Source organism: Lutjanus erythropterus, chromosome 2 (genome assembly GCF_056507025.1).
Source record: "Lutjanus erythropterus isolate fLutEry1 chromosome 2, fLutEry1.hap2, whole genome shotgun sequence".
Lineage (NCBI taxonomy): Eukaryota > Metazoa > Chordata > Actinopteri > Lutjaniformes > Lutjanidae > Lutjanus > Lutjanus erythropterus.
This window is the reverse complement of record NC_139318.1, coordinates 33182464-33197559: the sequence shown is the minus strand read 5'-3', so window position 1 is coordinate 33197559 and position 15096 is coordinate 33182464. Positions and strand designations below refer to the sequence as shown.

Below are 15096 nucleotides of genomic sequence, written 5' to 3'. Positions count from 1 at the left end.
TGTATTATCTTGTTAGGACAGGCAGACAGGTGTACCAGCACAGGAGCAAAGCAATGTGCTGCTGTAGACAGGGTCAGTGACAAAACGTTTTTAGCTACCAAACCCTCCCAAAAAAAAAAAAAAGAAGGCTCAGCTGAGAAGAGTCAACACCAGTTTAAGTGTATGTGGTATTCAGAATATTTCCAACGCCTTACCTTGCCATCAGAAAGCCTTTCCTAAAGAGAACATGCCCTTATATAAGCCAAATATTGCTGTCACCAAACCAACCAAAAGTTTGTTTGTATAATTTTGTGATTGCAGTGAATCCAAACTATCCTTTTAAAACACTGATGACACAGTAACACAAACTAACTAACCAATAGAGGTGGTGGTAGACAAGCAACCCTCATGTTCTGCGAGGTGAAATCACTTTCCAGTGGAATGTGGTTTGTTTATCAAAATGATCCGTAATAATAAGAATATAATTCAATATTCTGATATTTATTTCAGCCATGTCACATAACTACACTATGTATTGCTTATTTGAGGGAGGGCTGAGCGATATTACTTACAAATAATATCTTGATACAACATAAAATATATATCTCAATATCCAATTTTTTTTCTAAAATAACACACTGTAAACCGCGCGTTATGGGCAAAGTCGAATATCACAATATTTTTGACCAAATACCTCTATTAATATTGTGACATATTGGTGCTTTCACAAAATATTAACACATTGAGATTTTGACAAATAATCATCAAAGATGTGGACATAATTACTGTAAGGACAAAAAAATGACGAGCTAGAACAGTCTGGTAAGTTCAGAAAATGATATCACTTTACTGTAATGCAGCCTATAAAACAACAACACTTATGCCATATCGTGATATAACCATATCCAAAAGATGATATCTAGTCTCATATCACAATATTGATATATTGCCCAGGTCTAATCTGAGGTATACAAAACATCCCCCATAACAAATCATAGGTGTTATTATGTTTTCAAACTGCATTAATGTGGCTGATGTTCCTGACAACTTAAAATTACATGCTTTTGACAATCTGTGGGGGCATGAAATGAGACGTCTATCACAGACTGTTCGGTGTCACCTGCACTTAACACCCAAAAAGCATCGAGTCGTCCACCACGCTGAGCCTCTCAGTCATCACCGGGGACCTTCTCAGCCTGTCACCATTGACACTTACTGTATGCATCATTGATACCCACCCAGCAGCAGAAAATAAATAGCCTGCCATCAGATCACTCCTGCTTTGCAATATTACAATTATCTTGGCAAGGTTTATTTATTTATTTATTATTTTACAGCAGGCGTTTGTTTTGTGTCTCTGTTTTGTTTGTTTATTCAGTTGGTTAGTTAAAATATTCCATTCTTAGCACAATTACAGTGGAACATCACTCAGTTCTCGCCAACATCAAACGCGCTCACTGTACGGTGTGATGTGAGCCATGTCAAGATAAACAAACATGACATATTAAACAGGAAAATGAGTCACTCTTATTATCCTACCAAAATAAATCTGGAAAACACTAATTATAACAACCTGAGCCTGATCCTGACTGATTCACCCCTGTTCTCTGGCTGCCTGTGTATGTATGTATGTACAATGTGTCTGTGTGTGCGTGCGTGTGTGTGTGTGTGTGTCTGTCACATTCTTCTCCTGCTGCTGCCTTAATAGGCAGTCTCTTAGATATTCGCTACAGAATTGCGCTCATGCAATATTAATATCACACCAAAATATGGAAGCCGGAGCCCCCACTCCATCTCTCACTCCCTACATAATTGACTATGCAAGACTCCAAATCAGCTCGGAAACACAGAGAAAGACACAGAGAGACAAAGCGGGAGAAAGAAAGACAGAGAGACATGTGGAAACCGTGAAGGGAAACAGAGGAAGAGAAAGAGAAGGAGTTCTGAAACAGTCCTGTCATCTCTGCGCTATAGCACATTCTGAACCTTCACCCTATATATCACTGGCAAGGCAGTGGAGCTAAAACAACAACAACAATAACAACAAGTACAACGCTAGCTCAAACAGTTTGACTCCCTGCAAAGAAGACACTGAAGCTCGTCTAGCCGGAGCTAAAACAAACCTCCACTCCGGCAGCTTTGACACTAATCATGCATAAACTTAAATAGTTGTTGTATTTCATTATTTAATGTCATTGTATAGATTCCTGTAGGCCCATTATAGCTGATAGTGAAACTTGAAAACATTACATCTATTTAAATGATCTGCTAACATACCAAAACAGCATAAAGCATATACAACAGATAGACCAAAGTCGTATATTCGTGCACAAAAATTGCCTGTAAAAACAGACGTTGCTTTTACATACATCAGCTCACTAATTTCCCTAATCGTTGCTGGTCTTTAGACCGCGATGGGGATGCATCAACAACAATTCCTGTTATCCCCTGCTTTAGTCTTTATGCTAAGCTAGGCTAACTACATCTGAGTTCAGGCTTTGTACCTAACTTTTCCTGGAAGTATTTAGGTCAGTAAGAGGTTAATAACCTCAGCTATTCATGCTCAACGCACTCAGTCAACCCACATTCATTTCACTTGTGATTTGGAACAGATTCATTCACTGATTCACATTTTAAAGAATTCACATAAACCAAAGAGCACTGAAAAAGCGTGCCAACTATTTCAGGGCAGAGATCTCCTTCAAAGCCACTAATACAACTAAAGTCCCCCAGCCCGTTCGTGTACATGCAGGGATGGCGAGCGCACCGCAGAGTGCTGGGGGTCACGCCCTCTGCACTGAGCATTTTAAAAAATGAACTGTAGGCATTTAGAGCCATAATTGATGTTGAAAGAAAGAAAAGGAAAAGGTTGCGGGGGCAGAGACGGTGGTTGGGAGGGGAGGGGGAGGTGGGCAGTGCACCTTGACAGGAAACATAGAGGTGAAGAGCAGGAGTTGGAGGTTAGTTTGACAGAAAGAAAAGAAGTGGTGCTGGTGGTGGTGGAGAGAAGGGAGGAGGGGGGGTCGCTGCGGAAGTGCCAAGCCCACTTTTAACTGAACTGAAGGTGGTGAGTGGTGGTGGGGTGAGGCAGGGGGAGGGAGGGAGGGAGGGAGACAGAGATAAAGATCAGGGGAAAATAAAAGGGGTGTGCAGGGGAAGGAAGAGGGGAGGAGGGAGAGGATGGATGGGTGAGAAGAGGTTTTGGGGAGGGGGAGGGGGGGCAGGGACCTACTGCACCTTGACACTTGCTCTCACCGCAGCACCTGATAAGTGCAATGGAAAAACGTCTGGTTTCCTCCTGCATGTTAAGTGGTTTATATTCTCCTCCTCTCCATGCAGCCTGTAGCTACAGTCTGCTACTGTACTGACACTACACAACACAGGTAACAAGAGACAAGAGGAAGTGACACAAAACCAAAGAGTGACAGAGAAAGTAGCACATATTGTTTTCTTTTGTCTGTGGTTTACTTATTCAATTATTGTCTGAATGAATTCTAATCTGCATGACAGATTAGGGCTGGGCGATATGAATAAAATCAAATATTGCAATATTTTTTTACAATATACCTCAATATCGATATTTTTCAATATTGCAACAATAATGTAGGGATTATCACTGACTATTGGTGCTTTCACATAATATTAACACAATGAGGCAAACAATAGAACAGAGAGAACAGTTCAGAAAATTACTTTACTTTACTGTGTTGGTGCCTTTAAAGGACCAGTCTGTAGGATTCTGTGGCATCTAGCGGTGAAGTTGCAGATTGCAAACCTCACCGCACCCTCCCCTTCCAAGCATGTAAGAGAACCTAGTGAAGTTACAAAAGGCTGTATCTAGAGCCAGTGTTTGGTTTGTCCATTCTGGGCTACTGTAGAAACATGGCAGTGTAACATGGACGGAATCTGAAGAAGAGGAACCGTGCCCTCTGTAGTTATAAAGTTGAGTATACACACTGTAAGATTTTGGGATAGCCAAGACGAAAGTTGACCAATGTTTAAAGAAATGCGGCAATATCTTTGGTCATGGCTCCGAAATGTTGGTCTTATGTCTTACTACAAGAGGCTGTTGTCACGTTCCTGCGACCTAAGATAGCCTGGAACGAAAGTCTGATTGTGTCAGAAATTTAGGATAACCATCTCACAGTGTGACTGTTGCTGTGATCTACATCTACTACCTAGCCAATAGGAAGTGATCCTCACATTGTCTACATACATCAAACTTGATATAGTAGTCAAGTTTATTATCCATGTCATATAGATTATTGAAATCTCAATCTGTAGGTAATGAAAGGTAATGAAAACACCAGAATTCTTATTTGCAGGTGATAATACACTAATAAAAACATATTTATGGATATTATGTTCCATGTCTGCCATATTGTGCCAATAAATCCCCATAAATCTTGCGCACTGGACCTTTAAAACCAGGAAAAGACAACACTTATGCCGTATGACAATATAACCTCGTGAAAGGTGTAATCTTTAAGTTGGTGCTGAACAAAACAACTAGCCTATTTAGAAATGTTCCTTCGCTTACATTAATGTTTATCCGTTGTTTTTAACAATGGTCCTCTTCATTTTATAAACAACTCCTACATAAAGATTTAGGATGGAGGATCAGATGAGAGTGGATATATATCTTTACCACCTCATGCATGTAGTGACAAGGAACTCATTCCCATGATTTGTAAGTGGGTCTCTCCACAGAACAGCATTAACAATATTCACTTTAGATAACGTATGATTCCAGGCCCTGGGAGAGGATGGGTTTCTTAGAAATGCTTTGTTAGCACTCTCCCCCTTGATAAATGATTGAGGACATGTGGCCTGAGACATCAATACAATCTCTGTTGTAATTAAAAAAGGTGCGCACCAACAATATTACACAGCTTTCGCTTTGTCTGTCTGTCTCTGCCTCACTCCCTCTCTGTCTCCCCCACTCCTCCTCTCATTGAGCCCTGGAGCAGAGAAGAGATAATTCAAAAAGCACTTGCATGGAGTGAAACATGAAAAAGGGAGACATATGAAATTAAATTCTCTCTTTTCGCTCTATTGTTCTTTCATTTTCTCTCCTTTGTTACATAAATGCATAAATGCATAAAAGCAAGGCAAGCTAGATTCTAATTATGATTTTCACAATACTAAAAGATTTCTCTTTTTTTATTAAAAAAAATGAAAGAAAGGTGTCACAAACAAAGTAGACTTACTGTTCCAGCACTTTGTCAAAGTCAAAGTACTGTGAGTGCTGCATCACTAAACTTCAATAAACTTTATCTTTTCTTTTTTTTCCAAGTGAATAATTATATAATAAAATAGCTGAAAAAATGAGACTTTGATGTGCCAATACAGCTGATTTACAACAAAAGGAGAGGAAATAAAGGGAAAATCACCAGCATATTTTAATTTCTACACTTAATCAACATTTGCCCTTTCCTTTTTTTTTTAACCTAAATCAGGTCAGAAGCAGAAGGATTGTGTTCAGAAAGCCAGTGACTGCGTGCCTTTGTTCTGTGTGAACACAAATACAGTAGGAGACGGTTGGTTTGCCTATCAGCTGCAGCGAAACGCTTCAGTGAGAAGCTACCAGGCAGATACCACACAAACCGCAAAGTCAGACGGGTGCTTTATTGGGAGCCTTGCGGTGGCCAATGATGGTTTGAGGATGGGGAACTGAGCAGAGTGAGCACAGGAAGAGCCCACTGGGTGCGTGGTAGAGGTGGTGTGGGCAGGGTGTGATGAGGGGATGGGGGTTAGAGGGATAGTTTGGATTATTTGATGTGGGGTTGTATGCAGTACTTATCGTATGGCAATATTAGCTGTTAGATGCCGTTTTGATATGCCTCCAGTTAGGAGAGGAAGCTAAACAATGACCTGCTGTGGACAGGGTCAGCAACAAAGGGTTTTTAAGTCACTTGAAAAAGGTCCATCTGAGAAAAATCAATGTCAGTGTAAGTGTACTCTATATTTAGAGTATTTTTATCGTTTTACCTCGCTTTTTCAAATGGGAAACCACTGTTAAATAAGCCAAATATTGCTCTCTCCAAACCAACCAGACTCCATAGCTGAAATCAGTCATTTAAGCTTGCAGAAGTTGCCGCCTCAGTCGAGCAGTTTGTTTGTGTTATTGTGTGAATCTGAATTATCCTTTAAAACATCAAAATCACACAAAAACACAAACAAGCTAACAAATCGAGGCAGTTGTTGACCATCAACTCCTGTGTTCTGTGAGGTAAAATTACTTATTTTGCCTTTGGAGTTTGGTTGGTTTGTAGAGATGAAATTCTGTCTTATGTAAGGTGGCCTCCTGTCAGATACGTCTGTCTGACAGCAAGAACATTGTAAATATAGCATACACTTAAACTTTTGTTGCTGAGCAGTACATTGCTTAGCTTCCATGCTGGCACTCCTCTCTGCTTCTCCAGATTGACGGTGTGCTGATCACCATCTACTGTGGGTAATACACTGACTAACAATTTATACCTCATACAACCCCACTTCAAATAATCCAAACTAGGAAGATGTTAAGTTTAAAAATGTTGAACTTTGGGTTGCATTGATTTCTGGCGATGATTTAAGTCAAGATATTGACAGTTGTTTTCATGCAGAAGCTCCCTGTCACAGGATGAAGAACTCCCTGCTACTGTGCATCCAAGGGGGGCAAAAAATACTGCAAATGTGAAAATCTGCACTGCTTCTGAACTGTCACTCCTGTCCTGTGTTTGGACAGACTTGCTGTGCAGATGATAGCTCTCACTGTATGGACAAGGGTGAAATGTAACAAGGTACAGTAGATGCAGGTATGGATGAGACCAAGGGGTGAGGGAGCAGGGGTGAGAGAGGGGGGAGAGAGGGCTGGGAGAGATGAGTCTTACCCCAGTAGAGGGCAGTCTCTTGCCGTCAGGGTTTGGGCGCATGGGCAGGGAACTGTAGAGCCTCACACCTCGATCTGCAGCACCGTATCTGCTCTGGAGGAGGAGAGACAGAGAGATTTTAAGTACATTTTCTTCTTTTTGCAGAGGATTCAGCATGAAACATGGATGAAACACTTCAAACAATAAAATAAAACCACAATCAGGAGATCCAGATTTGAATCAAATTAGTTTCAAAGTAATTTAGTTTCAAAGTTACCCAAGTTTAATTCTCTTCCCCACAGTGCAGGGATCATACACACTGTAGTTCTTCTCATGGTCCTCATTTTGTGAGTGTTAGTGTTTCATAAATTTCTGCCAAGTCGGGGAGTGAGCACATTGGCTGCCATGTTAAATCACATCACCTCATGGTGATGTACCACACATAATAACTGGATAAGGTTGGCTCAGCAGCGGCACTAATGGAACTAAGCTGTTGTGTTTGGTAGGCTGTGCTCTGCTCCACTGTATTCTACAGTAAGGCTGGGCAATATGGCATATAAATGATATCTTGATATATTATGATATATGTCTTAATATTAGAGCGGCAAATAATGGTTATTTTCCATTATTGGAGTATTTCCTTGATTAAACAATTAGTTATTTGGTCCATTAAATACCAGAAAATAGTGAAATAAGTTAATTACTGTTTTTTAAAGCCAAAGACAACGTCCTCAAATGTCTTGTTTTGTTCACAACCCTAAGATATTCAGAAAATATTCACATTTGAATGCTGAATTAGGCTTACCAGACCTTAACTATGTTATGTAAGTGACATGACATTACACATGTAGTTTACGTTATAAAATGGTTGCAGTTTTGTTAGATTTAGGCAATAAAACTACTCGGTTAGGGTTCGGAAAAGATTGTGGTTTCGGTTAAAATAAGTGTGTTACGTATGTCACGTGACTTACGTGACTTTTTCTGATGGGGACGGGCTGAAATATCACAATATTTTTTATATTGATATTGCAACGATATTGTCGGGATGAGTATTTTTTGATAATCATCAGTAATGTGGATATAATGACTAAATGAGTAAAGACAAATAGAACAGTGCGAACAGTCTGCAACCTTTAAAACCAGGACAACACTTATGCGATATCAAAATATAACGATATCCAAAATTTAAGACAACATCACTTTCAAATCACAATATCGATTTAATATTCGTATACTGCCCTGCTCTACAGATTCCATCTTTCTATACATTACACAGCTGATAATTAGAGTGTAATGGCTTCTCCTCCCTGTACGTCTCCATGTGGGTTTCAGCTGAAGGAGTGGTGACGAAGCCCTCAGTAGTTGGGAAGCTAATGATTCGCAACAAGTGGTCGCTGCCAGGGAGCGACGGCGCGGCTCAGTGGGGTTCACACCACGGCCCACAGACACAGCGGGGGTTCATCCCAGGATTCACTCCAAATCTCACTTTCTCTATCTCAATCTCTCGTCACTTCACTCTCATCTCTCTGCACCTCTACGGTTACTTGATATTCTGCCGCTCTTACATTAACATGTCTCTTCAGTAACATCTGTTCAACAGTTTGCATGTCGTTTCTGTCATCTGATTTGTAAAACAGCGATAACCTATTGTGTGCGCGTGTGTTAATTGATCTACATTCTTTTCTTTCTGCTGCTGGAGAGCCTATTTTAGCTTCTGCACGCTGTCTGCTGTTAAAAAAATAATGCCCCAACTGGTGATGTGGAAACTGGTTTCTCATAAATAAGAGGATAAAACATACATTTATATTCAGGACTGCAGCTAATGATTGTTTTCATTATCGATTATTTTAACAATTAATCGATTTATCATTTAGTCCAGTGTTTCTCAACGTTTTCACCACCAATAAAAATCAGGCTGTAGTCCATGACCTCCCCGCCCGTCTGCCTGAGACTGTTCAGGAATTGCATGAAAGCTACCAAATTTACAGTATATTATGTAAAAGAAAAATACATTCCCCAGTCTAAAATATGCACCCGTGAGTTAAATTTGCTGCTTTATTTTCTAAAATGCAAATGTTACTTTGCACTAATGTTGTTAGTGTTAGTGTTTGAGCAGAACAGGGTGATTTGTCTGTATGTGTCTGTATTTTGCATATTTTTTGCATGCTGGTCCCTGATGTTGAATGCTGACATCACAGAGTTGCTTTCTGGTTGTCATTTTATGCTATTTACCATGATATGCTACTTTTGTCTCCATAACCATCTGGCGACACCCAGAAATGATCTTGTGATGGTGTTTGGTCTATACAGTGTCAAATTTTTTTTTTTATGTGAAAAATGCTCATCGCTAGAGTTACAATGATTAATTAAGTAATCAAATAGTTTTAACTGTGAAGTCTTTGATTCCAGCTTCTTAAATGTGAAAGTTTTCTGGTTTCTTTACTCCTTTATGACAGTAAACTGAATATCTTTGGGTTGTGGTCAACACAAGACATTTGAGAGCATCATCTTGGGCTTTGGGAGACACTGATCACTGACATTTTTTGTACCATTTTAAAGACCAAACAACAAATCGAGAATCCAATCAGATTGGTTCTTTTGCCCAACTGACAGCCCAAAGCCCAAAGACTTTGTATTTACTATCATGAATGACAAAGAAAGGCTGTAAATCCTCACATTTAAGAAGTTGGAAGCAGCAAATGTTTGATAGTTTTGCTTGAAAAATGACTGAAATGATAATTCAAATATCAAAATAGTTGGCAACTAATTTTCTTTCAATCAAATAATCAATGAACTAACTCATTTTTGCACCTTTATATATATTTGTTAATGAATATGGCTGCTGGCTGCTGTATAGTGTTTAGTGTCTTTGCCACATTTGATACATACAGACTGCAAATAAAGATGTGATGCAGATGACTGAGGAAGATAAAAAAAATATGGTGCAGGAATCTAGACCACATCATACCTCTCCCACACATATTCTTTTACTAACTTTACTCTTCTTGTCAACATTCACTCTGTCACCTCATCAACACAAAAGCACAAACCAAAAAAAAAAAAAAAATCACACTTGCACACACTCAAAAACCCCCAGACACACATGTAATCACACAAACACAAATACATTCAGGGCAGGGCTTCAGATTGCCATGCACTGAGACATGAAGGATTTGACTACATTTAACAACTGAGTGAGAAAACCTCCCTGAACCAACCAAACCGTCCCTGCCTTTCACTTCTAGCCAGTCACGTGCTGCAGGGAAACACACATCCAGTCGGTGCTCGCATGAGCAGAGCAGGCCTCAGCTTTTACAGTGGAATCACCATAAACACACCTCTGTAGATTGCATTTACGGGCCTAAATGCATGCTGATTACCACGCAATGAAACCCACAAGCAAAAGCTTATGTAACATACCAATGCATGAAACATATTCCAGAAATTACAGGCTCAAACAGCATAATTTATGTCCTATAAGCAGCGTTCTATGAAGAACAACATGGACTAACAGTATGCTTTTCTAATGTAGGCCTATCACATACTGTATACAGTGCAGGCTATCTATCCCCCTGAGGAGCGAGAGTAGTTGCTGTGTAAGGTTTTGATTTCCTTGTGCTCATTATGAAAGGTGAAAACAGATGAGTAGACAGCAGTGGCCATCTTGTCGATATGGTTCGCATAATGATGACACAGCGTTATTAAAGAGAACTCTCATTTACAACTTTCCTCAGCGCTGCTGCACCGTCCCGTGAACCGACAACCTGAAACACACGGAAAGCAGCTCCTCTTGACTTGAAATATGTATTTTTTAAAGTGTGGATTTTGAGTTTTCTTAGATTTAAAACTGACACTGAATTCTTCATTGCAATATAAGTCGGAGATTAACTTTTTGTCTATCTTGCATGAAACTAGAGGTCAACTGATTAGAAGCCTTGCAGATCATTGGCGCTGATGTTCAGCATTTTTTCAATTGCAGCCACTTCTTTCTCTGTGTAGTTCACACTACACTCTTTCTCAATGTCCCGCCCACAGCACCGTCTGACTGCTAATTAGGCTACTTTATACACTCCTGAGTGGCTTATTCTATAATAACACATTATAATTGTTCATAATAGTTGATTTATAGTTTGTATTAATAATCTGAATCTGCAAATTAACTCACTAAAGTGTCAAATAAAGGTAGAGCAAAATGTAGAGCATGACCGATGCCAGTATTATCAGCTATACACTGGACTAGCACAGCTAGATATCGCTATATAGCGGTGCTGGCATACGCGTTGTCTGATATGTTTTACAGAACATAATGCACTGTTTGCTTTTTTTGTTTGTTTGTTTGATAGGCAGCATTTTATGTTTGATTGTTTTTCTTAATTCAGGTTGCTTTATTTGTGTTATTTTAAATATATATATTACACTGATATATCCTGTATATAGGCCTGCTCGATTTGAAAAGTGCCCTGAGTTATGTTAATGGTACTATACAAATAAAACTGAACTGAACTGAATTATGTAAATATCAGCCAACATATCTATCTGGGAGTTTTTACTTCCTGATATCAGTATCTCCATCAGCCCCAAAAGTCCATATCGGTCGAGCTCCAGTAAAAAGTACAATATTTGCATTTAAAATGAGGTGGAATTTAAGTTGATGAGTAGTAAGTAGATAGATAATTAGATAAGATTTTATTTTTTTTACTGCAATTCTTCCAAATATTGGTTATGAATTTCCTTGTTTATTAATAATCAGTATCATATCATGACTGAAACAAATATCAGTTGATTTCTCCATAAAAACATACAATTCCAGTTTATAAGCAGCAACATGAGCCGGTATGTTGTGTCTGGTACAAGCTCTAGTCTGTTTCTTTCCACCCTGCCGAGGAGCTACTGTACACTAACTGCATCTCTCAATGGAGACTTTTTCTTTCGTGGCTTGTTAGGTAGCTTGCCAGCATCGCCGCTAAATGAATGCCTCGCAGAATAGCTGCTTTAGCCGGCGAAAGAGCCACAGTAAGTGAATGTTTGATATTTCTCCAGTGTGCCAGGCTAATCTGGCCCTGTGGCATGCCATTACGGGGCTAATAACAGCTGTCTGCGGCCTGGAGGGGACACAGGCAGTCCTGGCTGCGCTAACTGGCCCTGACAGACTCATTAGGAGTGCTGGCACCCAGAACAGCAACAGCCAAACTCCTCACATTTCCTCGCTGGCTCACAACAGTCTACAAGTGCAAGAAGCATTGTTCTCTACACTTGTTCTCTGACACCTTCCTTTTGTTTTCTAGTCCTCACTTCAGATGCTCTCACCCCTGTCACCTCTCTTTCACTTTCTGGCTGGCTTCGGGTTTCTGTGATATTTCTACCAAACCAGAAGCTGCCAGCCGTTTACCATCTCTGCTCGACACCACGTTGAGTCGAACCACTTATTCTTCTTTTTTTTTTTTTTTAATCCCTAACACCCACACTCCAGCTCTGACCGAAAATAGAGCAGAGGGCAGAGTTCACTTGTTTGCTCACGCTACTGTAGTCCTCTCTCGGGAAAGCAAAGGTAAATAAATAAATAAATACATACATAAATAAATAACTCTGCAACTCACTCGCTGTTTAGATTTTGTCTAACATTAGAGTGCATAACATATTATTACAAAGCTTTGTTGAATACTCAAATCTGATTGGTCAATTACAGCATTCTAAGTTCCATTATTTCTTATAATAGACCATTGATATGTATAATCAGGGTTGGGAGGGTTACTTTAAAAACGTATTCTAATATCCCAGAAACATAAAAAGCTAGTGATTTTTGTAGTAGTATTGACAGGTTAGCTAGTAGCTAACTGCGTTTCTGTGTAGCTAACATCAGAAGTTTGTCTGTGTAGCTAACAATAGCAGTTGGTCTAACATTATCAGTTGATCTGTGTCGCTAACGTTAGCGATTGGTCTTTCCTGTAAATGTTTCTTTAAATTAGACGTGGAGTTTTTGGATGACACATTTGAAGGCAGAACTGTCACTGTGCTGTGATGTTGTTCCTCTTTTCTGATTTAAAGACAAAATAATGGAGAAATTTCCACACAGTGAAGATTTTTTTTTTCACTAGAGGCCATGCTGTTGAATTGGAAGCTGTAAGATTAGTTAGAATGGTAGTATATCATTCTTTGCTTTAAAATGTATTTTTAAAATTGTGATCCTGCTAATAATCTCAATTTTTACTAAATGTAAATGTTATCTGATTACATTTTGTTTTCTATAAGCGCAATGGATTCCAATTACCTTTTATTATAACATAATTATGTCATCTCTTTACACCTAACCTGTTACTCCCCACTTATTCTTTTACTTTAATCCTGCACACCCAAAATAAAGCAGGGTTCAAAATTCACTTGTTTGCTGTAGTCCTGTCTGAGGAAAGCAAAGGTAAGTAAATAAATACAGACTTCGATAAATAAATCTTTAAGTCACTCACAGTTTCGTTTCTAACTAGCTTTGGTGTGCAGCCACAGGAAGATGCTGCACCGCACCAGGAAGAGACTGGCATCCTCTGAACTTTGTATCAGTTACTGTAGCCGGGCCTCTGTTTGAGGACAAGAGGGACTTCCCCAGGCAGACAGCAAAAGCAAACATTGTCCTGTCGCTTGGCAGGGTCGAGCCAATCACGCACAAGCTGAGCCGGCAGACAATAAACACAGAGAGCCAATGATCGTCGTCTGGATGTAGAACCATTAACAATAGAGGGGGGAGGAGGGATACGAGTCGGGCTGTGACATGCTCTATCTGACAACCCTGCCATGTGACAAACTTTTATGATCATGACACTGATTGTACTGATGCACACGACAGTTTCAGATTGTGTCTGACAAATCATGATGAAAAAGTTTATTTGCTAAAAATAAGCCAAAGTGTGATGCTGCATGTTCCAAACTGCTGTGAGTTACAGAAATGTCTGTCACCACATGATGTAACTGAGGCCCAGATTGAATTATCACAAACATGTACTTGTATTTTACTTGTTAATTGTATTTTATGCTTTATGTTGCTTAATTTCATATATTTCTGTAATTTTTATCACTGAGAGCTTTTCCTTATGGCCTATTTATTCTTTGCAAGTATGTGCACAATGACAATTAACTTCTTGAATCTTGAAAATATCTTAACTCGGACATATTCTCATCACGTCCTGTAGTGTTTTTACGTTAAAGGACCAGTGTGTAGGTTTTTTTGGCATCTAGAGATGACTTGCCTGGGCTCATTCTAATGAAACAAAACCCTTTTTGATTCTTACTTTTTGATTTATTATGCACAGACAAAAGTATACCTGGGCATATTTATATCATAGCATATATATCAATCCTATCAATTTCAATTTCGTCTTTATTTTTCTGTGAATCAGCAGCCTAAAGCACAGTAGGTGCTACGATACATCTACTCATTAGATGGGAGCCTTGGCTTTGCCTTTTTATAGGCGGGGGTGGTGGGGCACTGTAAAGCCAAAGGCACAGCTGTGGGGGTATAGTTACCTGTAACGCTAGCTGTTGCATGTTATATTATTTACGCAGATCTGGACTTAATGGAACACATGTGTGTCTGCAGCCGACATTCTTCCCAGATTAGCTGAAAGGCCTGCACACATCAGACTCCACCGATGAGAGGAATGCAAGGCCTAGACCGGCTTATAGGGAAACCCTATCACTCATCTATACAGTCTATGGTATACAGTAATGTATGCACACACACAATCAGGCATGTGCACACTTACTGTATTTATACATTATGGAGACGGTGCCTCATACTGTATGTACAGTATGCACTCAACAATGCATGTACACTGACATCAGAAGATCAATAATACAAAACATTACCCTCATTCCAGATAGCCATCGAGTGGCTGCATTGTTCAATTCTGCTCCCTTTGGTGCTGTTGTTCCTGATATATTTCAGCTGGTAAAATACATTAAACTGTCAATTCTGTTGCATAAACATATTACATCACATCAGTCTGATTTCTAGCTGTGGTGGTCGGACAGTCAATAACAGAGTATGAATCACTTTTTCAGTGGTTTTTAGAGACTTTAGTCTGAGACAAAACCAGCTGCAGTGTGCAACTTTGGTTTGCTTTCTGTATATTGCATATGGTGATGAATCATTTTCCCTCATAAATTTTGCACTTTGAATGTGATATTGTTTAGTTTGGCAACAGATGATTCAGTTATCACTTCCATCTTTCATATCTGACACATTTACATGCTTTTTATATACTTTTTAAGTTTT

General features: G+C 39.4%; 1 protein-coding gene across 2 annotated transcripts in view; it reads right to left on the bottom strand.

Moving 5' to 3' along the window:
• The window catches only part of tox2 (TOX high mobility group box family member 2), a 151555-nt gene that overhangs the window by 92679 nt on the left and 43780 nt on the right, over positions 1 to 15096 (bottom strand). For both annotated transcript variants that reach the window (XM_084737688.1, XM_084737697.1), the window contains exon 2: positions 6855 to 6947. In XM_084737688.1, coding sequence (XP_084593814.1) covers positions 6855 to 6947 — 93 coding nt within the window. The remainder of the gene's footprint in view (positions 1 to 6854; positions 6948 to 15096) is intronic.